The 27,292-nt window shown below is 39.9% G+C and overlaps 1 protein-coding gene across 1 annotated transcript in view; it reads left to right on the forward strand.

Moving 5' to 3' along the window:
* The first annotated feature begins 782 nt into the window (after positions 1 to 782).
* THEM4 (thioesterase superfamily member 4) overlaps positions 783 to 27,292 on the forward strand; it is a 45,139-nt gene continuing 18,629 nt past the window's right edge. The window contains exons 1-2 of the mRNA XM_045183106.3: positions 783 to 970; positions 15,051 to 15,237. Coding sequence (XP_045039041.2) covers positions 872 to 970; positions 15,051 to 15,237 — 286 coding nt within the window. The 5' untranslated portion in view covers positions 783 to 871. The remainder of the gene's footprint in view (positions 971 to 15,050; positions 15,238 to 27,292) is intronic.

Below are 27,292 nucleotides of genomic sequence, written 5' to 3' on the forward strand. Positions count from 1 at the left end.
TTGTGGGTGTGAGTGGCACTTTTTAAGTTATTAGTTTTTAAAATCAGTACTTTTTTTAACGGAAATAACTTCACCAAAAATTTGTCACAGAACTTTAACAATCATTAAAACAAAATTTAATGAGAAACCTGGTGTATTCTTTGGGCCCGCACTGTAACTTCCTGTAGTACTAATGTAAAAGGCTTAAGCGAGAGTTTCCCGTAACATTTCTGGTGACCCATCTGCTGCAACTTTAGAAATTGATAATTCTACTTTAACGTTGGAACTTTGGGGTTTTTTTGTTTCACCTGTCTAAACTGGAGGAATCATCTATCTGCATACTAAAAAGCTATGGGAGGGGGTCTGATCGTGCAACACCAAATAGGTTAGGACATAAGCAAAGAGTAACTTTATGTTTGAGCTAGTTATAAAGGCCAATTCTGTTATATGAAAGCCCATGTGTTTGTTGCATATAAAGTTTTCTGTAGTTACATCCATGTTGAGTAAATAATTGAGTAAATTTAAATAACTTAAATTTGAGTAAATTTAAATAATTGAGTAAATAATTGAATAAATTTACTCAATTGAGTGACTATTTAGAAGGACAGCTACTTGGGAGCAAGACAGCGCGGACTCCGGGGGCCGGCGCGAGAAGGGAGAGGAGACTACACTGCCCTGCACTCGCAGCACGTGGGCGCCGGAGTCGCCTGGGAGCTGCGGGCCGTCCCGCTCCGGGAACACCGCCCCTCGCGAGCACGTGACCTTCGCGTCAGGCTCCGCCCCCTCTCAGCTGGGTTAGAGGAAGGGCAAGCGGGCTGCAGGGTGAGACGGCAGTAGCCTCCGGCCGGGCACTTCTCTCCGCCCCGGGCAGAATCTCGAGCGCCTGGGAGCCATGCTGAGGAGCTGCGCCGCGCGCCTGTCCGCGCTCGGGGCCCTGCCCGGTCTGTGGGGCGGCGCGCGCCCGCCGGCGAGGAGCGCAGGACCCGCGCGGGTGAGTTCCGCGGGTGGAGCAGTGGGAGTGGGCGTTGTGGACAGGTTTTCTGTCCAGAACTGCCTGCGGTAGCAGATATGTTAAGCTATTTATCCATTACCTCAACCAGTTGATCTCAGATTAAAAGCTAGCGGCAGCTCCCGAAGGCATCAGTGTTACCAGGGTCAGAGGATCTATCTATCAGTCCTGAAATTTAAAGAGATTACGTAGCAAGGTGACACCCCTTTCGAACCATGCAGGGTATTTGGTCTGTACAGGAAGGACTGCCACTGCTACCGATATTAATAAAGCTATTCCAACAAGGTCACAGAAAACACGTAGTACGGTTGGGTCAGAACCCCTGCAGGGTGGCTAATAACCATTAAAAGATGCTCTACGACAAAAGCACTATCTCTTCCACAGGTTTGATCCTAATTTTCTCTGCTTGTCAGATAATCATACCCTCTCTAAGCCAGTTTCCTCGTCTTTAAAGGTTATAAGATTTACAGGAGATAATGCAAGTAAATGGTTAACACAGTGCCTGGCAGTAGTAGTAGATAAGTATTGCCTTATATCACTGTTCTTATTACTATATTTTGTTTCATTGTTCAACCAATTAATGTTAATTTAGTTTGGAAGAAAGAGTGGAATTGCAACATTTGTACTACATACAATGAGCTATAATGAAGTATTGGGTTGGCCAAAAAGTCCATTACGTTTTTCCATACTATGGCTCTAGTAATGCTTAGTTGTCTGTAACTTCATTCAAAACAATTTTGTTAGATTGTATTGTGACAGCTGTCAAATCAGCGTGCATTTTTTAAAAACATCAAAATTGGTGAATTTTTGTGCAGACATTTTAATATTGAAGATGGAAGAAAATATGCAACATTTTTGGCATATTATGCTTTATTATTTCAAGAAAGGTAAAAACACAACTCAAATGCAAAAAAAGATTTGTGTAGTGTATGGAGAAGGTGCTGTGCCAAAGTGGTTTGTGAAGTTCCTTGGTATTCTTGACATTTTGGCCAAATAATGCTGTGGGACTGTCTTATGCATTGGAAGATGTTTAGCAGCACCCGTGGCCTCCACCCACTAGAAGTCAATGGCAGCAGACAGCCAACATACTCAAAGTATCCTATCAATGAAGTTATTGGTGAAAATGAAAACTGTATCTTTTATTTTATGGAAAAAACACAAGGAACTTTTTGGCCAACCCAATAATAAGGGAACATACGAGGGAACAGCTCTGTATGGAACAGGAACTGGAAGCTATTGTAGCGTTCTTTTAAAGAATAATAAAGTGCAGATTGGAAAAGAAATTGTCCTGTGCTAATTTCACAACAACAAAGATAAATTCGTTTCCTTAATTGTATGTTGGTGCCTTGTAATCTGTGTTGAGACTATTTAACAGTATTTACAGACTTCATAAGCCATGTTTCTTTATGTTCAATAATTTACTCTTTTTAAATTTGTATTCATTGATTGATATTTAGAGAGGAAGGCAGAGAGAGAGAGGGCGAAACACTGATTTGTTCTTCCACTTATCGATGTAGTCATTGGTTACTTCTTTCATGTGCCCTGACCGGGGATCAAACCCATAGTCTTTGCCTATTGGGATGATGATCTAAACTCCTCAGCCAGGGCTCAGTAACTTACTCTTAAAAGGAGACACATTTTTTAGTCATAACTTAACAAGTCCCACACGAAAAATATATAACCAAAGATCAAACAAAACTTTTCCTTTACTCAGGGCAACAAAAGGTAATAATTATTCCTAACACTTATCCCTCATATGCAATCTATGCTCTGAATTTACGAGTACATTTACTTCAAGTATCTCTTAGTTTTCATCTCCTTGAACTGCAACTTTTATTTTTATTTCTCACAATATGTGGGGTCCTAAACTCATTGTGCCCCAAGCGAAAATTAATAGTTTCATTCCTACTCTTTGCTTCCTGACACACACAGGAACACTAACAGAACCTCTTTCCTTTCTTTCTATCCACTGCAATCTTCAGAGTCACCACTCTAGAATCATCCAGAACTCTTTCTACTTTCTCCTCTTCCACTATCACATTCCTCGGTCCCAATATCTCAAGTATTTCTTAAATCTTTTCATTAATCTCTAACTAGTTCAGCTTCGAACCATTATCTCACCTGCACCTTTGCAACAGTCTTCTAACTGGTTTCTCTACCATTGCTTCTCACCTTGAAATTCATCCATTACACCAGAGGGAGGTTTCTAAAACCTAAGTTTGTTTCCAAGCTCATGTGCCCCTTGCCTCAAAAGGCCAAAACTCAAAATGTCAGAGTTTGGGGTAAGGAAAGTTTATTGATCAAGAAAGCGCCAACCAAGAAGATTGGAGACCTAATGGTGCCTCTCATTCATCTTGCTCATTGAACTAAGTTAAGGGTTTTGTCAACCGATGATTGTTGGAACCAGTTCAAGGCCAATAGGAATCCCCAATTTGGGGTACAGTAAGAAAAATTATTCAGTCCAAAACAGTTCAACTGTGATACAGCACAACTGTGAAGCAGCTCAGTTGTGATGGAGCAGGGCTATGAGGCAACCCCGAGGCCAGGCCCATCTCCAGCTATCCAGCTGTGCGTGCACTGATCTGCTTCACTCTGCTCCATGGAGACATCTTCAGTGTTTCAACTCAGGCAGGGAAACATAGTCTTCTGTGGAAAGGAAAAGTGCTCCCAGAGCCAGAGGGGAGCTAACTTGTATAGACAGAAGCCCCTGCCCCTGGTCCCTTATTGGTCCATCCTGATTGCAAACAAGGACTACAAATCATTGAAGTTTGAATGGTCCAAAAGACACTGTCCCAATTGATCAGAATTGAACCACACTGATTGGTTGGTGAAGATGTCGATGGTAATTGGATGGGGAAAGGCCTCAGTCCTATTGGTTGAAATATGATTCTAGGAATTCCTTTACAAGAGCTAGGTCAGATGGCAGGAACACAGTGCACGCAGGCAGTTCAGTACAGAGGCAGGTAGTTCAGTACAGAGGCAGGTAGTTCAGTGCAGGCTTCTCCCTGAAGTGCAGTTTGCATGAGAGACCACTGTATAGAAATGGCTGCTGGGCTACTTTAAAAAATTTGAGCCCAGTTAGCCACCAGGAGCCTTTAGTAAGTATCTTATTTTTCAAGGTACACAGTTTTTAAGGTCTAGGGGGAATAGGTATGCAGAAGTGCTGGTGGGGCAAATTTTAATTGAAGGACCTTGAATCTTGGCCATTTATGTTACCGAGCTCAAAAGGTTCACCACTTGGGGTTCTCTAATGAAGAACGAGACATGGTTACAGCAAGTAAAAGATGAAGGATTTATATTCAATACTCTGTCTCCCTGAAGGGAGACTTATACATTGCTTATATACACCATTTAGTCAATTACATGTTGATGTCTTCTTGGCAGTTGGTTATGTTTATCCAGTTGAGTTTCTGTCAAGCTCATCCCGTTTACACCTGGTCTGCAAACTATTGGGCTACATTTAAACATTTAGCAAAAATAGCATTTAGTAAGAATGCCCAGATCTTGATACCTTTGTCCTATCTAACAATTCCTCCTGAGTATTTTCAGTCCTCATTCTTGAAGGAATGGGGACAAGGGTCATACTTCTGTAACTGCTTCCTGTTCAATGTGGACATAGTATGTCTTTGAGTTAGAAGAGTGAAATTCTCTGGCTGCCTCATTTATGAAAGTCCTGGGGTCCCCTAGGTTTGGGGATTCATAAGAATAGGAGTGCGTAAAGAAAGCAGTACACTAACAAGAGACTTGTGTCATACGAGACAAGACAGAAGCAGGGGGAAAATCAAAGAGACCAAGACACTGCCATTCATAAATTCACACTCTGGTGGAGATCCAATGAGCAAGATGGACCAGAATGACAGCATCTCTGAGGACAAAGATGCCAGCAAGGGAGAGAAGAGAGAAGAGGCTGTCATATTTGAATCATCCTCCATATGATCCAGGACACCATGATTTTTATTCAGGAATCACTTACTAAGCTGCTTGGTCTGTCCAGGACTGTGAAGGACAGGTAGGATCTGGGCAGGAAATGACTATGCAGAAATGGTGCAGCCAGTACATGAAGCACAGAAATCCTGGGGGGTGGGGATGGGTAGGGATTCTAGATATGACAGTTCCATACAATATCCAGGCAGTATCCCATGGTTTCTCAAGCACAGTGATGTTTGCCATGTGGCCAAGTGAAGAGCTGCACCTTGTAAGACACCTTGGCCTGGGGAGGGAGGACAGCATGTGAGGAAGTCCTGATAATGGCCCTTTGCATACACTCTGTTGGCACAGTGCATCACAGAAAATCTCCCTGTGATGACAGGAGCCATTCCCAGGGAATATAAACACATGTGCACATATACACACAAGAGGTTAAGGCCAAACATGTGAGGCCATGCTGCTCAGGCCCACATAGTCAAGAGCTTATGTGATCAAACATCCTGTTAGATATCATTCCCTAGTTAGCCAGCTACATAGCTGCAGTTCAGAGACTAAAGCCCTTCTGAAAATCAGGTCACAGGGAGAAAGCACCATTCACATGCAACCTCTTTGTTCCCTAAACCCAGTAGGCGCTGAGATGAGCCTTGAGATGAACAGATCACCTGAGGTCTATATAACCTACAGTTTTCATCTTTCACAAACTCTGGTTCCTTCACCCCTTGTTCCCAATTTGGAAACATCAGGAGTGAAGCTCTGATTCTGAGCTAAGAAGATACAGGAAACAGCTGTGGGCACAGGTTAAAATGAAGCAGGAAGGAAAAGTAAGGAGAGTGCATTTTGCAAGGGCTGTTCACATCAGGCACTTCCTTGCCTCACTTCTTCTCTCTGTCCTAGACACCCACACTAGCAAAATCACCTTCTACTGCAATTACTGGCTTCTGGACTGCTAGAGAAGATGGGCTGAGAAGGCCTCCCCAGGGCTTGCCCCCTACCCCCATCCCAGACAGGTGGGACTGTGAGAGGCAGAGGACAGGCCTGGGATGCCTGGTTTAACAGCTTGACTAACCCACCATAATTCAGACCCAGTCGCTAAAAGGAAGGTTCTGGGTGGTGTGGTTTCCTCCCTGCACCAGTCTCCCTTCCAGCTCACAACCTAGCAGTGCAATATTCTGTTCTTAAATTTCCATGGCTGCCTCTGTGACAAAACACTGGGCTGCTCCACTTTGCTGCTTCCACAGAAGAGCAAGTGCCCTGGTCAACCCATACCACTGCCAATCAGCAGACTCCCAAAGCCATAGGAGCCTGTGTACAGGCTGAGTGTGGGCCACTCCCCAAGGAGACGACACAGCTTAGAAGCACTTCATCCTGCCTGTGGATGCACGGGCATCTCTCAACCTTCTAGAGGTAAACCTAGGTTGAGAGAACAAGCTCTCTCACTTCAGCGGAGAGAGGGAGTTAATAGGCTACTGCTCGGAAAAGAAGCTAAGATCTCAGAAGTCTTCCAGACTTGACTGGACACTGACACAAGGGAATGCATGACTGTACCTTCCTAGAGTCAGTGATCTCAAAACCATCCTTGCAGATGAATGAACAGAGAATCAGTAAATTACTTCCTAAGACCACTCTGAACTCTTACTAAAAGCAATTCATTTTCCTGTGTCATTTCCACCTTCCTCCCATACTGTGAATCTACGAAGGCCAGCCTTTTGACTTCTTACTCAAAATACATACATGTGGTTGTTCCTACTTGCTTCATTTTGCAGGTCCAGTAAAGCTAACGCAAACTATATTTTTAAATCATAGCAGACTTTTCTCTCTCTTTCTGGCAACAATCCAGTCAGGTAATCTTTTTGGTTTGTTTTGTTTTTCAGTACTCCTAGGATATTTGGCCTGTGTTATCACACCTTTGGTAAAATTTCTGAAATCAAAACTGCTAATACTTCTTTATATCAGTGAGACTCTTTAAAGACATGTGTCATGTAAATTTTTCCTTTTTCTTCAGAGGAAGGAAAGCAGTGGGAATCTTATTCACAGTGCTCGTAGATAAAACCAGTAATTCTTTCCATATAACACCAATTATATATCTTTACTCCATTGGCCGTAGACTGGCCCCCAAGTCTCATAGCTACACCTTTGCCTCTCAAGACTTGCTTGTCTTCTAGGTAAGAGATCCTCTCTTCTATCTCATATCACCTCCACTGGAAACCATGAGCTCACTTGCTTGTCCTCCTTAATGAAAGTGGTGGAGCCTGTCTGATGAGAACCTTGTTCTTCAGGGAACTGCTGGGTGCCATTTCTGTTTCCCCTCAAGAGGTCCCCCCTGCCTGGGGGTGCTCCAGAAAGTGCACTCCTTGGGTGGAAGCTGGGCAAGCGTTTCAGGGGAGAAGCTTCTGTGTGGTTAGTAAATGCTGAAACCTGAGAAAGCAAAGAAGCTGCACTTAGAGAACAGTGCCTCCCAAATCCATAGTAGACTCTCAGCCAGAAGCAAGTCTGCCTTGAATAGGACAGGCAGTTTTCTACCATTGACCCATTTGTTATATTTCTTAATTTATATAACCCTTAATTTCTGCATCTGGGGATCAAATATGAATTTCCTGTTGCCAATACACACATTTACAAAAAAGACAAACAAGGCAAATGAAAATGTACACAGAAAAACAAATCCAACTCCTGCACAGGACAGATGACCAGAGATTGTCACCCAAGGATGTCTTGGGTTGCCAGCGGGTGTTCCTCAACCTTCCGGAGTTAAGACAGTCATACCAGAAGTCATTACCCAAGGATGTCTTAGATTGCCCCATGGGCATCTCTCAATTTTCTAGAGTTAAACCTAGGTTGAACCCTGAATCCAGCATCCCAGAGACAGTTCCTGCTTAACCAACCAGAAACCCAGTGCACACCAGAACTGAAACTACCCTTCTGATAACACTATACCCAATATGAGAATAAAAACACTAATTAAAGGACCACAGGGGCTGACCTACCCACCTCCCTTTCGAAGTGCTGAATGAACAGGTTCAAGTGGCCACTCTACTTCATTGTCAAGGCAGGCTAGGCAGCCACTCTAGTGATCAGCACCAAGTTGGAGTCTCATATAGAATAGATCCTCCATCCAGCGAAGATACAGGCAAATAAGCCCCAGCTAAGCTGCTGCTGTTGACTGATCACCAAGCATCTATACCAGGCCAAGAGGGTATCCTTTTACAAGAGTCCCATATGGAGTCACCAAATTTGTTACCAAACTCAAGGGGTTGGCTTCCTGGGGTGCTCTATTCAAGAACAAGACATGGTTTTCACAAGGTAGTTTTATTTACTTGCAACAAGTAAAGGAGACAGGATTCATATTCAAAGTTCTGCCTACCCGAAGGGAGGCTTAGCTATTGTTTGTATACACTATTTAGTCTGTAACCCAGATCAGAAGAAGGATCTGATACCTTCGGGAAGCCAACTACAAAGATCATGGAGGAGGTCAAACTTTGGGTCTTTGTCAGAGACTCTTCGGAGCCACTTGGCTCCCTGTCTAATTTTATCTAGGTGAGTTTCAACTTCCGTAAAAGTGTTTATATAAATGCAACATACCGAGCTGGCTGACTGTACAACAAACTGCTGACGATACAGGTTAAATTTCACATATCAGTATTTGATAAGATGTGTATTTTTGAAAATAAGAAAAACAAAGGTTGATGATCAGAGCAAATTATAAACCAGTTTTTGAGTTTATAAGGCTGTCAGTTGAGAGAGTTTTAGATGTATGGCTGGAAGCATCCTTTGTAGTTTAAAATGTCTGTAATGATGTCATCAAGTGCTCAGGCAAACTGTTTGGCTTACATAGCATCAGTCACTGAGATTGTTTAAGCAGGAGCTGTTGTGGCAATTTCTCTGAAATTTATTTCATGTCATCTAGCTGCAGTTTGGAATTGCAAGGTTCAGGAAAAGGGAAGTTTTGGTAGTCAAAGGATGGGAGAGAAATTGGAAACATGTTTGGATAGTCATAGGCAATTATTGGATAAAACTAGAAGCATTCAGGATCCAGACCAGTTTGCGAGTAAAAAATAAAACAAAACTCAAAAAATAATGGACAGCACTAGAATATATCTAATATCCATAATTATAGTTCTTTTTGAAACATAATTTTCTCTCCAAAATCACCTCCATGTTTACCAAAGATAGCCAAATTAGTACTAATTTATCTGCAAAATAAGTCAAATTTCAATAAAATTGGCCTGATTATTTGTATAAGTCCAACAAGAATAGTAATTAACCATATAGGCACTTTTAAGTCTGCGCTGGTATTTTTCATAAGGAATATACAGATTGAACTTTAAATAGCCTCTCAAGGCTAAGAAGTCAAACCACATACTTGCCATTAGACTTCACCTGTAATACCTATAGATTTGAATGAATTCCTATTCTCTTGAGGTCTTCAGTGTATCCTGAGGTGGTTCTTTGCATTTCCCAGGAAGCAACCTTTAATCCTTACCTGGAAAGATTGCTGTGAACCAAGGTACCAGGCTGTTTTCCCAAAGGGTTTTATTAAACTTATGCAAATAATCACATTGCCATAAAAATACTCATTAAAAGTTTTTTAATTCTGGAGGGATCAAGTAGAGAGAAAAAAAATAAATGTTTCAGTTCTGCTTACAAATGTATAACTTACCAAAGTGCTTTTAGTTATAGGTAGTATCTGAAAAACAAAAGATTTTTAATAGTGTATTTATTATTCCTCTTATCCCCTCTTCCACTTCCACCCACTTCCTCCTGCCACTCCCCACAGTCACCACACTGTTGTTCATGTCCATGAGTCCTTCTTCTTTTTTGCTCAGTTTCTTCATCCTACCACCCACCCCCTTACTAGACCTGTCAGCCTGCTATGAGTCTGTCTCTATTTTGCTTGTTAGTTCAGTAGATTCTGCATATGAGTGAAACCATATGGTACTTGTCTTTCTCTGACTGGCTTATTTCACTTAGCATAATGCTCTCCCGGTCCATCCATGCTGTCACAAAGGGTAAAATTTTCTCCTTTTTAATGGCCAAGTAGTGTTCTATTGTCTAAATGTACCATAGCTGTGTTATCCATTCATCTACTAATGGACGCTTGGCCTGCTTCCAAATCTTGGCTATTGTAAATAATGCTTCAGTGAACATAGGTGTGCTTATATTTTTTTGAATTAGTGTTTTGGGTTTCTTTGGCTAAATTCCAAGAAGTGGAATCCCTGGATCATAAGGCAGGTCCATACTGCTTTCTGCAGTGGCTACACCAATCTGTATGCCCACCAACAGTACAAAAGGGTTCCCCTTTCTGCACGTCCTTGACAGCACTTATTTGTTTGTTTATGGTTGATAGTCACTCTGACAAGTATGAAGTAATACTTCATTTTGGCTTTAATTTGCATTTCTCTCATTAGTGACATTGAGCATTTTTTCATATGTCTACTAGCCATCTGTACGTCCTCTTTGGAGAACTGTCTGTTCAGATCCTTTGCCTGTTTTTGAACTGGCTTGTTTCGTTTTTGGTGTTGAGTTTTATAAGCTCTTTATAAGTTTTGGATATTAACCCCTGATGTACTGATGAATATGTTCTCCCATGCAGTGGGTTGTCTTTTTATTTTGTTGATGGTTCCTTTGCTGTGCAAAAACTTCTTAGTTTGATGTAGCTTCATTTGTTTTGTTTTGTTTTTCTCTTGCTTCCCTTGCCTGAGGAGATACATCAGAAAAAATATTGCTCCAAGCAGTGTCCAAGATTTTACTCCCTATGTTTTCTTCTAGAATTTTTATGGTTTCAAGTCTGACATTTAAGTCTTTAATCCTTTTTGAATTTATTATTGTTTATGGCTTAATAAGGTGATCTAGTTTCATTTTTCTGCACGTATCTCCCATTTTCCCAATGCCATTTATTGATTAAATTATCTTTATCCCATTGTATGTGTTTGCTTCCTTTGTCAAATATTAATTGACTATAAAGGCATGGGGTTATTTCAGAGCTCTCTATTCTGTTCCATTGATCATATGTCTGGTTTTTTTTTATGCCGATACTATGCTGTTTTGATTACTATGGCCTTATTATATTGTTTGATAATAGGTAGAATGATTCCTCCAATTTTCTCAAGATTGCTGTTCTTTCTCAAAATTGCTATTGCTATTTGAGGTTCCATATAAATTTTTCAAATATTTGTTCCAGTTCTGCGAAATACAACATTGGTATCTTGATAGGAATTTTGTTCAACCTATAGATTGCTTTGAGTAGTGTGGACATTTTAATAATATTAGTTCTTCCTATCCATGAACGCTGTATATGTTAACACTTATTAGTGGAAATTTCTTTCAGTTTCTTTCTTGAGTGTCTTATATTTTCCTTGAAACTTGGCCATTTATGGTAAAGGGGCATCCACACTGGATCTTCTGGACAATGGACCCTTTGCTTCTAAAAGGATTCCAAGTGCTCAAGTTTTGGTTACATCCTGGTTCTTTGGTTCTGTGGCAGGGTGGGGAGCAAAACTTCGGTTCCAGGTGTAGCTGGAGGTCATAGTTTTCTCTGTCCATGCTTTGGTTGCATGGCTTGCAGTTTTGGTCATTGTCTCAGTAAAGCAATTCAGTATCTTGTTAAATATGATAGGATCATTTTGAACTGGTTCTGCAGTTACAAGTTTATGTTACTGCTTTGCTTAAAACTCCTTAGGTCCCCTCATAATAGGAAAAAGGTATTTTATTACTGAAGTCCCACCTTCATGATCCTTTAAAAACTCCCTTTCTTTAATTAGCTTCACCCTAAGCAATAACATTTGTGAAATCACAAGTGTGATGTGTTATTTATGTCCTTTTATAATATGCATTTTAAAATACATATATCACCCTTGTGCTATCTAAAATCATCTTTCATATTGACCTTTGGAAACATTGACCTGGAAAAATGGAATCTAAGCCCTTGAATAAGGCTAGAGAGCCTCTGAGGTGTGATGCTCCTTCTACTTTGTCATCCACATCTGGCTGCTGTTCTCTTTGCACCTTACTTCCAGAAACTGAAATCCTAGCAGCTCCCCAACATGTCATTTGATTATTTCACCTTTCTATTTCTCTGCCTGGAGCAACCATCCCATTCTATCCATAGTGAACATTTTACCATATTTTGCTGTGTATAATGCACTCTCGTGTATAGTGCACACCCATGATTTTGGCCCAAACTTTCAGGAAAAAAACTTTTGTTTTAATTTTTTAATTTATTTATATTAGAAACAAAACTGATTTTAGTATTCCAGGGTGTTATTTTGCATACAGATATCATTATTGCTTTCTAGAGTTACTTTTAACACATAAGCATAAACAAAGAATTAAATACATATATATATAGGCATGGAATTAGTACTACCATGTATAATGTGCACCCTTATTTTTCCCTCAAAAAATTTGGGCAAAAAGTGTACATTATACATGGCAAAATATGGTATCCTTTAAAAATCACTCCTCATTTTGAAGTTTTTCCTGAAAGTCACTTTGTGTCTATATCTACTTCTATTTTAGCATTTTTCACACTCAAGCCTTAAAGCACTTGAAGGTAGGGCCTAAGTCTTCTCTCTTTGTGTTACCTGTTCCTGGCAAAGAACCAGGGCACATAGTAGAGCTAAAAAGTTTGCTACATTTAGCTGAATACCAGACTTTCAATGTTAAAATCAGATAGGAGAGCCCACAGTCAAGGAAGTCATTCTAATTCCTAAAAGTCTTAAATTATTTCTGTTGCAGTAGTCCATAAATGACACTAGAACTGATCGATCCTAGAGTTGTCTATTTAAGATGAGACCTATGGGTGAGATGACCCAGATTCACAACTTCAAAGCCTACCTCTCATTTGACGAGGATTGGTCAATACATTATTATTTTGTGACTAGTCGTGTCTGTTAAATTACTTCCAGAAATCATGTACTTCGAAAGCTGCAAAATTAAACTGGACTCAAGGAAATAATCCAAGATAGAGAAAAGCTATATTCAAATGTTCTGATGAGCATTTTTATTTAAAGCAGCAAAAGATTGGGAACAACCTAAATGTCCAACTAAATGGTTAAATAAATTATAGTACAGAAGTTAAAAGACTACTTTTTAATGTTGAAAATGGTCATAATTGAGATGAAGAATATAAGAGAACACTAAGTAATTTTAAGTGATGAAGCAGAAAGAAAAATGGTATTTCTTATAGAGATTAAAAGTGAGAAAATTTACACTTCAAAAATCTTGGAGGAAATACATCAAAATTTTATTATTGGTGTATTTAGATGGAGAGATAATGGGTGGGTTTTTGTTGTTGTTGTTTCTCTTCCAAATTTTCTGAGCTGAGTTCTGAAGGGATGAGCCACCACAAAACCATAAGGAACAAACAAAGGTACAATTCCTGGGCTATAGGAAGTGGCCTGTTCTCTGCCCTGCTCACATTTTCCCTGGAGAAGTTAAGACTTCCTTTTGTTCAGCTAGGAAGGTTTTAAGTCCATAGAATTCTTTGAACAGGCTTCCTAAAATTACCATTGGGCCAGGATGTTAGCCATCCTAGGGTCAACAGAAGTCTGGATAGCTGGTAATCCATCATAGTAAGCATGACTCCATGTTACGATTTCAGGATGCATTCCAAGTGTTGTAGCTACCTTGAATGTGGATGAATTGATAATGGTGGCTGGAAGTAGAATGCTACAAAGTTGATAGCTTCTGTGATCGTTAACATCCCAAAATTTCTGAAGAATTCAAAAGGACCAATTTTCCTTTGTGGTGCCTTTGGGTATTCACTTCGTCCTGCTCCTTCAGGGCCCTTGCACCTTTCCCCTCGCTGCCTGGGCACGGTAGTAGTAGCAGTGCTCCGTGCCACAGAGAAATTGCATGGGTGGAAGCCGTTGTTACTATGACTAAGCACTTGTCCCCCTGACATCCTCTTCCTCTTTATATTCTTTCTCAGTAATTGGCTCTGTCACCCAGTCTGTTGTACATTTCAGAAACCTGGGATTGGCTCTTGTGTTTTTCTTCTTCCCTCACTCTTTTTATTTAAGTAGTCATCTAGTTCTGCTTTGTGCACTTGTAATTTTTTACCTGGGCTATCCCAGTCTCCTCAAAACATAGCCCTCCAATCCAATCTTGATCACTCCTACTATACTTCATATCATGGCCAGATCTGATCATGTCTCTCCTTGTCTAAAATGCTTCAGAGTACTGCAGTCACAATTCAAACCAGGTAGCTTAGTGTGAAGGCTTCTCTCAGGCCCTTGCCTACATCTCTGAAGCTATCTGTTCCTCCTTCTGCACTAAAACAACACGGAGCTTCTTGCAGGCCTTAGTTTCAACATCTGTAAAATGGGGATAATAATTAGTACTTAATTTCATAGAACTATAATATGACTTTCAAAACTGTTTCATGCCTCCTTGCTTCTGCACAGTTTCTTTGCCTACAATGCTCTTTCTAGCTGCCTACTTTCTGCTTGTCTAACCCACCCTGAGCCCCAGTCTGAGATGAATACCTCCTCCCTGTACTCTGGCTTCCTACGCATACACCACTGGTAGCATACCCTACTTTTTACATTGGGGAAAATGTCTATCCATCATCTCTCTTTATCTCCAGTACCTGGCTCACCTGTGCTTGATTAAGGTTTGGAGAAAAAAAGGGGGAGTCCACAGACCTGGGCTTAATGCTGGCTCTGCCAATAGCTAGTTGGGTGACACTGAGCAAATCATTTCACTCTCTCTGTCTCCAGTTTTTCCCTAGGAGGTTGGACCAGATACTGTATTTTTTGGACTGTAAGATACACCAGACCATAAAACGCACCTAGGTTTTAGAGGAGGAAAATAGGAAAAAAATTTTTGAAGCAAAAAATGTAGTCCTGCTCCTGCCTCCTGTGACCCCGCTCCACTGCCGCACCCCCACCCCCAGCGAGCCAGGTAAGCTACATTCGGACTGTAAGACACACCCCCATTTTCCTCCCAAATTTTTTTTTGGGGGGGGGTGCATCTTATAGTCCAAAAAACACAGTAATCCTTGAAATTTGCTTCCACTCCAAAATCAAGCTTCTGGGAAGAGGAAAAGCAGTACAGTAGTCTTAAAAAAATAGAATATGTTATGACATAGGATGCACCTCCCATTACTCTTCTTTTTCTTCTCTTTCTCTTTTAGAGGTCATTATTTTTTGAGGCGATCTTTCCTAAGGACTGTTCTCTCCCCAAACCCAGCTGGAGCAAGGACCTGAGACTCCTCTTTGACCAGTTCATGAAGAAATGTGAAGATGGCTCCTGGACGCCTTTGCCTTTCTATAATTATAAAGCAATTCCAAATGTTCACGACTTCATAACCTTTATTCACGGTAGGAACAGTGACTCTTCCATAAAGAATGATTTGATATTTAAATATCAGATGTTTAAATATCAAATATTAAATATATTTGGTGTTTAAATATCAAATATAAAACTAAGAACAGCTTGAAGCACTAGTTACCACTTGAAAAAAGGAAGGAGCGTAGTGCAGGGGGTTCTGTGTTCTCCAGTTTTATAGGCCAGAAATCTCAATGAATTTTGCGGATTTTGGGGACACATAAAGCCTTTCACTGAGGATAACACTGTCTTCCACACAGGCATCCTCATCACCATTAGCAGGAGTTAACAAAGAACCCCAGAGAGCCTCCACCCTCCCACAGCCTCATGGCTTCTCTGTGTTGAGGCTGTCATCAGTAATTGCATTTTATCATTTACCTCAGTGTATGGCTCTGCTACCCAAAGAAGCTTAGGATGCTTAGGTCACCCCTGCATCACCCAGACTCGTGACTCCCAAGGCAACCTACCGTACCTCCAGTACACACACACACAGTATACTTCCTGTTCTTTATGTGTGTGCGATCTCTTTAATTAAGACTTTTTTTTAGCCATTTCAGATATACAGAAAAATGAACGGAATGTACAAAGTTCCACCCTAGCTTTCCCTATTGTTAACACCTAGCATTAGTGTAGTACATTTGTTATCATTGATGAGCCAGTATTGATACATTATTGTTAACTAAAGTCCATACTTTACATTAGGGTTCACTGTTTAAGTTTTATTTCTATGGGTTTTGACAAATATATAATGACATGTACCTCTCATGAAAGTATCTTACTGAGTAGTTTCACTGCCTTAAAAATGCTTTGTGCTTCTCTTGTTCATCCCTCCCTCCTTCCCTTTGAACCCTTGAAAACCATTGATCTTTTTCTGTTTCCATAGTTTTGCTTTTTCCAGAATGCCTTATAGTTAGAATTGTTTACCGATTATTTTCTTTTACTTAATAATATGCAGTTATTAAGGTACATTTGCATTTTCTTTCTTTAATGGTTTGTCTCTCACCACTAGCACGTAAGGTCCCCATTTTATTTCCTACTGTATCTCCAGTGCTTAGAACAGTACTCAGTACATAGTAAGTGCCTTATAAATATTTGTAGGAAGAAGAGAGAAGAAGGAAGGGAGGAAACATACCAGGGGACCTGTGTAAGCGGCTCTTTTCCTTTACCTAAATAAACTCTCTGCCCTCATGGAGCAGACACTCTGCTGTTCAGAGGCAAACCATTAAATAAATAAAACATAAAGCATGTCCTGTGGCTGCTGTGGAAAAAATAAATGCACCTAGTATTTTTTTTAAGGAGAACATTTTAGTCTCTAAAATGTGGTGCCTGATCCTTGGGATAGAAATTGAGCGGAATAGTGAACCACCTTCTTTCCTGCCCATTGCTTTGCAAAAACAAACAAGAACGAGAACAACAACAAAACCCAGAAGTTTAACATGTATCCCTTATGTATGCTTGGGAAATACCCAGGGAGTAGGAGTAACTCCCCAAGGTTGTCTAAAACATCAGTTTAAATGCCATCTGTAGCTAATGACAAAAGAAAGGCATGGGGAGGGCAAAGTTGTGGGGAGGTTAGCAGGAAAAGCAGCAAAGGTAAGGTTTGTTAGGCAGATTTAAGCAGATGATTTCTCCATTGATAAGGTTCTTCTAATTTAGATTTATCCTTCTCTTTCTGATACAGGAAGGGAGCCACCCTTAGAAATGGAGATTTTCTTCATAAATGTAAATTTCCCTCACAGAAGGTTAACTTCTGTCTTCAGAGCATCTCTTACAGCTGCTGTTTCTCACCATAATCCCGATGAAGGGTTAAGAGCCAGAGCCAGATTTGGGGGTGGCATATTTTTCCACTCTTCATTCCCTGCCTTTGAAGCTTCCCCAAGAAGTTTTACATCCCAGAAGCTGAGTTGGTAAATTGCTCTATCTCACTGAAACAGTTTCTTAGTCCTGAGAATAGGTCAGTCCAGTTACCCAGTTGTGTCTCAATTCAGGATGCAGTATTGCAAGTAGTCTCTGAATGGTGTAAGCAATTGTGTATTTCATAAGACTCATTTCTGTGGAAACAAAAGAAGGACAAAGAATAATAGACCAAACTGTAAGCTCAGTTTTTTAATCCAGCGGGCAGTTTGTCTAGAAGATTTCTAGGTGTTGAGCATCTTCAGATGGAGTGAGGACGGGCCGTGGCACTCTGACAGATTTTCCTGGTTTGCAGTTTGAATGTCTCCGGTGATATCATCAGGTATTCCAGTGAGCTAGCCGAGTCGCCCACGCAGCAACAGTCAAGTTGGTTGTCCATTTTGAGCTGTCGTGGTGATTTCTCTGAAGTTTATATCACGTTGTCTAGCTTCAGTTCACAGAGCTTCAGGAGAAGCAGTGTTTGTTCTTAGTGATTCCAAGCAGAAAGGGTGGGAGAAAATTGGAAACATGAGGTTGGAAAGTCATAGCCAGGTATTGGAGGAAACTAGAAGAATTTAGTGTCCAGGCCAGTTCGCAGGTAGATAACAAAACCTCATACAGTGAGCAGCAGTAGGGTCTGATATCGACAAAGGTATGCTGCTCTTCTCTCTGCGGTCACCACCTTTCTATTAAAGATAATCGCAGTAAGACTAATTTCTTTGCAAAAGAAGTTTAGTCTCATTAAACGTGGCCTGATTATCTGCCTAAGTACACCAAGAATAGTGAGTTGGCCACATAGATTTTTTGAGTTTATTTTTCATAAGGAATCTCAGATTGGATTTGGAAAAGCCTCTTAAGACTAGGAAGCCAAGCCAAGAACTCACCATCTTTGCCTGTAATACCTATGGATTTGGGTGGATTCTTCTCTTCTCCGGATCCCCAAAATACCTTGAGGTTCCTGGGCCTACCCTATAAGCAAGATAACAGGCGGTTTTTCAAAGGGGACTTTATTGGCTTTATAAAGTCAACCCTAGTTCCTTAAAGCAGTCTGACTATGCACATTAGTCTCAAATATAACATTGCAGTCAAAGCTTTGGTAATATGACCAGTGTTTCCAACTGTGTCCTGTTATAAAGAGAACAGATTCTGCAAATACCTATATTACCATGAAAATAAGAATACTCAATAAGAGTCCAAATTCTGGAATGATCAGGTAGGGAAAAAGATAAATGTTTCAATTCTATTTTAAAAAAGTACCGTACTAAATTTTTGCAAGGTATAGATAGCTTAAGAGAGAAAAGAGAAAGTTTTCCTTAAATCTGGAAAAACAGAGCATTAGACAAGCAGCAATGTTTCAAAGAAAAAGTCATATAAAACTGTGATCATTCTCATCAGTTCATTCAGTTCCATGTAATTAATTCTTGTTCTGCTTGATTTTGGCAGTTTTACAAATCCAGTTTTCCATTTAAGTTCTGAAAATTCTTACCCAGTTCAGTGGTATGATCTTAGAGTCACCAGAAACCAATAATGGTAAGAGTCCTTTCCTTGAATCTCTTTGAAAACTAAGCACTTCTGCAAAGCACCAGTATAAAACACTACCTGTCTGTGATGACAAAAAGACCTTTTAAATAGGCTTGGTTGAAGGTTGATGAGTGTTCATTATAATGCATTTGACAAAGAAATTTGGCTACTTTTGTGACATAACATACATTTTAAGATAATAATTACAATTATTTGAGTGATGACATTATACCAGGACCAATCAGATTTCCAGAAATCTCATACAGTTTCTGGAACACTTACATTAGTAGCATGAACCCATACAAATATAACCTAAGAAAGTTAAACATCACTTCTTTTTTTTTAAATTTTTTTTAAATTTTTTATTCAGTTACAATTGTCTGCATTTTCTCCCCATCCCTCCACCCCACCCCAGCCAGTCCCACCTCCCTCCCCCACCTCTACCCTCCCCCTTGATTTTGTCCTTGTGTCCTTTATAGTAGCTCCTATAGACCCCTCTCCCTACTATCCCCTCCCCACTCCCCTCTGGCTATTGTTACATTGTTCTTAATTTCAATGTCTCTGGTTATATTTTGTTTGCTTTTTTCTTCTGTTGATTATGTTCCAGTTAAAGGTGAGATCATATGGTATTTGTCCCTCACCGCCTGGCTTATTTCACTTAGCATAATGCTCTCCAGTTCCATCCATGCTGTTGCAAAGGGTATGAGCTCCTTCTTTCTCTCTGCTGCATAGAATTCCATTGTGTAAATGTACCATAGTTTTTGGATCCACTCATTTGCTGATGGGCACTTAGGTTGCTTCCAGTACTTGGCTATTGTAAATTGTGCTGCTATGAACATGGAGGTGCATAGGTTCTTTTGGATGGGTGTTTCAGGGTTCTTAGGGTATAATCCCAGCAGCGGAATTGCTGGGTCAAAGGGCAGTTCCATTTTTAGTTTTCTGAGGAAATTCCATACTGTTTTCCACAGTGGCCTCACCAGTTTGCATTCCCACCAACAGTGCGCTAGGGTTCCCTTTTCTCCGCATCCTCTCCAACATTTGTTTGTTGATTTGTTTATGTTGGCCACTCTGACTGGTGTGAGATGGTACCTCAATGTGGTTTTAATTCGCATGTCTCTGATGGCCAGTGATGCTGAGCATCTTTTCATATGTCTCTGGGCCCTCTCTCTGTCTCAGAGACATATGTAAATATCAATTCTTATTTGAAAATGCTTCCTGTGTAATTTAATATGTCAAATAAGCCTAAATAGTTTGAAATCTGTCTTCTATAAGGAGAGAGATCAAATCTCTTGAGATATTCCAGGGGCCTTCTGGAAGTTATTTCAAGGTCAGAAGACTTCAGAATTTGATTTGGGGAAGTTTACCAAAAATAACCATAGGTTTAAAATACTTGATTAAATAGGATCACGGGTCACTGAAAAAAAACCCTAGTTGTCCATTTAACCAAAGGACAAAAGATTTCAAAGACAAACACAGGAAGTTACATAGTTTAAAAAAAAAACAAAAAAACCCCTTACCTTTTAAAATTGATAAGACTCAGTATTTTTAAGTGATCAAAGACTGATAAAGACAACATGCAGCACAGGAAATTATTTTGGTAAGACAAAATCTTTGCTTTCTAGGCAGATGACTTAAACGAGAAAAAAAACCTTTTATCTCTTACCAAGAGCTGAGTAATAGTCTAACAAAACTATGCTCTTTTAATAGATGAAAGAATATGAAATTTTAATTTTGCATTGGGATTCTATTGATATTAAAATGTATTTTAAAAACGCTTAGGATAAATTTATTTAATTTTAGCCAGCTTGACCACGTCTCTCCCTCCACTCCCACCCCCTACTTTCTCTGTCTATTCAAATACTTAGTTTGTCCTTTATTCTCTACTTTCTCATTGTGAAACAACCAGTTATTCAAAATCACTTTTTTCCCCTTAAGAAAAGCACATCTTCCTACCTCACCCATTCTTACCAAAAATACATCTTATTTTGTTTGCACAGTTTTTCCTCTTATTATTCCTAGTAATTTCAGTTATGTATATTAATTAGAATTCTTAATGCTTAGAGACCTTAAGTTCGAGTGAAACTAAGAAATAAACAGCTGTGAACTATATGTCATACCAGCATTCTGTACTTTGGCAAATTTGTGAATGCACTTCAAAATTTCTAGAACCACGGGCTTCCTCATAGTACAGTTGTCACCGTGGCACAAGATGTTTACTAACACACCCAAATGTTTTTAGTTCCTCTGTAACAAGAGGTCAAAGGTAGGTAAACTTAGAGTTATGTTTAGGAATTAATGTTTCAGTATATTATCTTATTTGAAAATAATCTAGATACTCAATTAATATCCATCACTTAGCAAAACTCTTAAGAGTGTAAGTTACCAAAGAGATTTGGGAACATTTTTAGGTTATTATAAAACCTTATTATAAAAGGTTTTAAACCTTATTAAAAGACTTATTATAAAACCTTACTACTGTTGAAAAGTTGATAAACTTTTGTCTTACAGCTATTTAATTCACCTGCTCTTAATTTTATTTACATTACTCATGAAAAATTCATGAGACATCAAACAGCTAACCATCATCTTGTTGTTTTTCTTGCTGAAAAACTTGTAACAGATAATATGAGCTTATTTGACTAGTAAACCCAGGTAGAAAAAAATTGTATGTCTGCATTAAATTTAGTGTTGGCAACTCGGAAGGCATACTGTTTTTCTGGGTGTTATTTTTATTATTGTTGTTTCACTAAACCAGCGGTAGTGTTATTTGTGAAAGATTATCCAAGTCATGTGAACTTGAAAAATACCTTGGTTGATTTCTGTATTTCTGAGAGTTTTAGGAAAACTTAATTTATATGAGCACTTTTTTGTAACCAATTAAATACAGCTTTTTTAACAAATTAATTTTTGCAACATCATCCATAGGTAGAAAAATATCACATCTAGAACATATATATATTGACATACATACATATACAGACAGACATAACAGAGATCTTATAGCTTTCATTTTTAAACTTGAGCCACGTATCAGGTATGATAATGTTGCGGAGCTTTACCTCTGAGCCCCGCATCCACCATGGATGAGAATAAGTCTACCAAGACATGATCTGCTTGGGGAGGAGAGGTGGCCGATCTCTCAAAGGAGAAGGGCCAAAAGCCTTTTCCTCCATGGGCTTTTATTAGGTTCATTTTGCACAGGAATACAGATAAAGCTCATCAATTATTGTCAGGCAGTAAGGGTCAAACAACACATAACTTATAGAGAACTTTGAGGGCTTATTCTGAGTTACGGTCAGTTAGTTAAAGGGCTATAAAACTTTGAGAGACAGACTCATTTCAGGCCTGGACCCTTATCATTTAAGCTGAGGGTATAAATAAAGCAGGTTTCACAGGATTATATGCATCTTTCTTAGGCCTGATTCCCCAGGGAATCTGTACCTCCCAGGACAGGACTGCACTGCCCTCTGTTATTGCTTCAGGCTTAAGTCAGGCAAGGGAAGTAAGGCAGCCAAGAGATTAGGAGACTTCTTGCAGACAGAATGAGGACTCAGGCTATGTCAAAGCTGAGGGGCAAGGGTCCATCATCCCCTTTTTCTATAGCCCCTCGAGTCTTTCCCTGTGGGCCTTTTCCATGACCATGTCTGTCTTAGGTTGTTTCTCCCTTGAGGAATCTTATCCGTTATTGGCTAACTGGTCAAGCTCAGGGCCAAGCAGGGTGAAGTGGGCAGAGATGGCACCCCTGCCAGGGAGATAAGCTTTGTTTCCTTAGTGGCTTGTGGTCTCAAGGTCTCTGACTCAGCCTTAACCATGGGGTTTACAGCTTCTGAAACCAGGCAGGGCAGTTCCCAACACGATAATACAAATCTCACTAGTTTCCAAAGAACAGTTGACTCTCATTTGTGTTTCAGGCAGATGGAATAAGTTAAGGTTACCCACTCAGTGGCTAAAGCTTCTAACTACTTTTGTGGAGAAGGCTTTTAAGAGTTTTTCATTTGCTCAGTTTCCAAATAACTCCTTTTTTCTTTTCAAGTAGTTGCTTTTGGGGTCTCTAGGTCGCTTTAGAGCCCTTGATGGAGGATGAGGGACCTACAGTTCAAGTGACTGTAGGGAGCTGAAGTGCTGAAGTGGGAAGGGAAAAGTCTGGGAAGGGTGGAAGAGGCAGGAGTTTGAATGGAAACATATCAAAGGATTCAAGGGAACTGAATGGAATACTGAAGGTAGCAAAAGGAGGAACAGAGCAATGGGAAGGAAGAGGTCGTAGAGGACCCAGTTTAGGGAGCTCATAACTCTCCCAAAGAAGCCAATGAAATTCCAAATTATCCTCAGCAAAATTGTGCCAACAAGAAGGAGGTGGACAGAATTGGTGGAGCCTAGAGCCAGCAGTGTTTTGAGAAAGGGGTTTCAGTTGACTGAGAAGTCTCCATGGAAGGAGCAGGATCAAAAATAGAGAACAGAGTTGGCTTTCATTGGGTTGGCCAAAAAAGTCCATATGGTTTTTTCCATAAAATAAAAGACACATTTTTCATTTTCACCAATAACTATTGATTTAGATATTTTAAGTATGTTGGCTGTCTCCTGCCATTGACTTCTAGTGGGTAGAGGCCCGGGGTGCTGCTAAACATCTTCCAATGCATAAGACAGCCCCACAGCAAAGAATTATTTGACCAAAATGTCAATAGTACCAAGAAACTTCACAAACCATTTTTGACACATTCAGTCACAGCACCTTATCCATACACTGAACAAATCTTTTTTTGCATTTCAGTTGTGTTTTTACTTTTCTTGAAATAAGACATAATACACCAAAAATATTGGCATATCTTCTACCATCTTCAATATTAAAATGGCTGCACAGAAATTCACCAATTTTGATAAGTTTTTTAAAAATGCATGCTGATATGACATCTGTCACAATACAATCTAACAAAATTGTTTGAATGAAGCTAAAGACAACTAAGCACTACCAGAGCCATCATATGGAAAAAACTAAATGAACTTTCTGGCCAACCCAATAAAAAATAGTCCTGCCTTGGCCAGGTGGCTCAGTCTGTTGGAGCATCATCCCATACACCAAAAGGTTGTGGGTTCAATTTCTGGCAGGGTGTGTATAAGAGGCAACCAATCAATGTCTGTCTGTCTGTCTCTCTCCCCCTCCCGCCTCCCTCCCTCTCCACTTCCCCCCAGTTCCTCTCTCTCTAAAACCAATAAATATATCTTTGGGGAGGATTTTAAAAGAAAAAGAAAAAGAATCCTATTAGGCTCTTAATATCAGCCTCCAATTTGGCCACCTTATGACTACAGATCTCCTTTAACAAAAATTCCTTCAAATGTCTTATTTAGTTCCAGTTTGGACAAACAGTAAATTTTCCTGACAGTACTGAACTCCTTAAATTTTTGCTTCCTTTTTTTTTTATACCAGTGACTAAAAGCCAAAACTAACAAGCCATTTATGGCTTAATGGAGACACAAGAGAAGTGCCCAAAGAGGGTATGAAATTTGATGCAGACCTCTCAAGGTCCAGAATCACTCCCAAAAGTAGCCAAAAGAAAGAAAGACACACACACCAATAGCTGGCAACAGTTGGTAGGATGATAGCCACAAATGAGGTGCAACCCACATTTCTGTCCAGCCATATTTTGGGGGCCCCAACCTGATAGTTGAGCCACTTCCACACATAAGAACCAAAAACGTGCATACCCCAGAAGACAGAAATTCAAGCCAAGTTCTGAGAACTCAAAACAAGATGAACAGGAAAGCAATAACTGTCCCTGGGAGGGAAAGGATTGATAATCAGTGGGTACCTGAAAGCTAATTCATCAGCCATAATTTAAAGAACTAATTCTTACACCTGTTTTTCTCCTGCCAAGCTGAATTTGCAAAGGAAGGAACAACATAAAATTTTTACATTTCTCTCTCAACCAGACACTAGAGAGAGAGGTCCAAGAAAGTAGACTTTGGTAAGAATTCTTACCCTTTGCCAAGTTCTGCCCATTTTTCCAGAACCCATCCCATCTGTAGGCTCTGGAGCAACTGGAATGTCCCAGCAGGTCCCACATGAGTTCCCAGAAACTATTGGGTAGGAAAAATGATTTTCCTTCTACCCTTCTGAGTTCTTGGCTGAGACTCCTATAATAAAAGACAGATTAGCCTTGGCTGGCCTGGCTTAGTAGATTGAGTGCCAGCCTGCAAACCGAAGGGTCACCGCTTCAATTCCCAGTCAGGGCACATGCCTGGGTTGTGGACCAGATCCCCATTGGGGGGTATGTGAGAGATGACCACACATTGATGTTTCTCTCCCTCTCTTTTTCCCTTTCCCCTCTCTAAAAAATAAGTAAATAAAATATTTTTAAAGACAGATTAACAAGAAAAAGAGGCAGAAGTTTATTAACATGTATATTTCACATATGCATGGGAGATACCCAGGGAAAAATGAATAACTCCTTCTGCCCATCACTTTTTTTCATCTCTTTTCTTGAGTCTGGGAGTAATAAAAACCACAATCAAACCAACTGTCATGTTTTAAAAGAGGCACATTGAAAAACTTGGAAAATTTTGCTTCCAAGTCTGCATTGGCTTACCAGTTTTTCACTAACTGAAGAGTTAAACTATTGTTTGTCAGTGTTTCTCTTAATCTGAATCACCTCAACCCTTTGGTGTAGAGCCGGAGAATCTATTTTTAACAACCTTCCAGATGATTTGGGTGCAGGTGGGTCCTGGAATTTGGGAACCACTGATTTTTGTGATGATGTTAACAACTGACTAGAAATGGAAAATTCTTTAAACTGACTTTACCTTTACTCTGAAAAGCCAGTCTTACTCTACTCATTTTTGGTTTTATTTTCCTTTAAGTGGAGATGGTAACACCAACAATTTTAGAAGATACTATAATGCCTAATTAGGTGTTTAAATTAGATTTGCATTTAAAACAAAAACTTACAGCATCTTTCCTTATGAGAATGCAAGAAGTACAGCATTTAGATAAAATCAGAAAGTAACGGTCTCCCTTCGCCCAAAGAATGTCCATTTTCTTAAAGGAGAGATCAGTGGCTTTCATAAGATTCTCCAAGGACTTCATGACCTACAAATGTTAGGAACCACTATTTAAAGAGTTTTTCAAATGTACATAGATATTGAAATAATTAGATAAATTAAATCAGGATAAATAGATAAACAGAATCTGAGTATTGAGATCTAGAAGATCGTTTATACTGGGGATGCGAGGGGACCATCAGAATCACTTAAAGGGAATTCTGAAGTCTCCGCTACTACTTCCTCCTTTTCTTCCTTGAGAATTACTAGCCTTATTTCTTACACAAATATTTTTTGAGCACCCACTGAGTGGCAGACATTGTGCTAGGCACTGGGGCATAGAAATGAAAACAATGAGGTGAGAAACCTCACGGACCAGCACTCTTCCTATTAAGCCACTGCTGTTGAAGAGAGGACACTGGGCTCCCTCAGAATGAAAGGTTGGGAACCAGTACTATAATATAACTTCTGTCTTCTCTTGCTTTCTACATTAACCCTTACAGTCAGCCAGACATCCAGACTTAACCTGAACTCCTCCAATCATGGGGTACTTGGGACAAAGGGGCTTTTTCCATTTGGGACATCTCTAATTATTAGTGATTTCTTCCTTAGACTGTATTGAGCTGTAATCTCTTGTGACCGTCACCCATTTGTTGAATTCTACCATCTAGGAACACACAGAGTGAATGTAATCCTTTCCTTGGGATACTTTACATGAAAGAATTAGGTACATGCATCTCACTCCTGTGCACCTGCCAATTCTCATTTCTATGCCAGTCTTCTCTGTTATTTTCAGGCATTTCTCCCAGAGGGTATTTCAAACTTCTTTACATACTTGGTTGCTTTTCCCAGCACATGTTTTAGTTTCTCAGAATCCCTAGTGTCTACTTCCCAGAACTAAGCTTGAACTCAAATTATGACCTTCCCATGCAGAATAAGACATTAGCACTGGGTAAGTAGCCATATCACACTGACTGACAGTCAACTAATACCCTGCATCTTTCATTTGAATAATTTGTTTCCCTTCTTCTGTACGTACACGGTTAACTTACTGAGCTGAACTGAAGAATATATACATTTCTCTCTTCATTTTTATATTTTTTAAAGATTTTATTTATTTTTAGAGAGTGGGGAAGAGAGGGAGGAAGAGAGGGAGAGAAACATCGGTTAGTTGCCTCTCACACATCCCCAGTCAGAGAGCTGGAACACAACCCAGGCTGTGCCCTGACTGGCAGTTGGGCCAGCGACCTTTGGCTTTGTAGGACAACACCCAACCCACTGAGCCACACACTAGTCAGACCTATCTCTTCATTTTTAGACTCAGCCTGAAAGACCTTTTTGATTTGTTATTTGCAACATCTAGTATTTCTTGATTTAGCAACTGTTGAGCATCTGTGCTATGCCAAACATATTCCTGAACAGGCCTGAGTTACACAAATAGGGTCCCTGACCTCATGAAGCTTATGCAGATACTTCCTGATTTACTTGTTATCTTTTAATCCAAACATATCTTTAAGAAAGATGTGGTTTGGAGATTGTGATGGTTTTATAAAAAATGAACTGAAATGAGCCCTTAATGTTGCCTGATAGTCATACTTCTTT

Source organism: Desmodus rotundus, chromosome 12 (genome assembly GCF_022682495.2).
Source record: "Desmodus rotundus isolate HL8 chromosome 12, HLdesRot8A.1, whole genome shotgun sequence".
Lineage (NCBI taxonomy): Eukaryota > Metazoa > Chordata > Mammalia > Chiroptera > Phyllostomidae > Desmodus > Desmodus rotundus.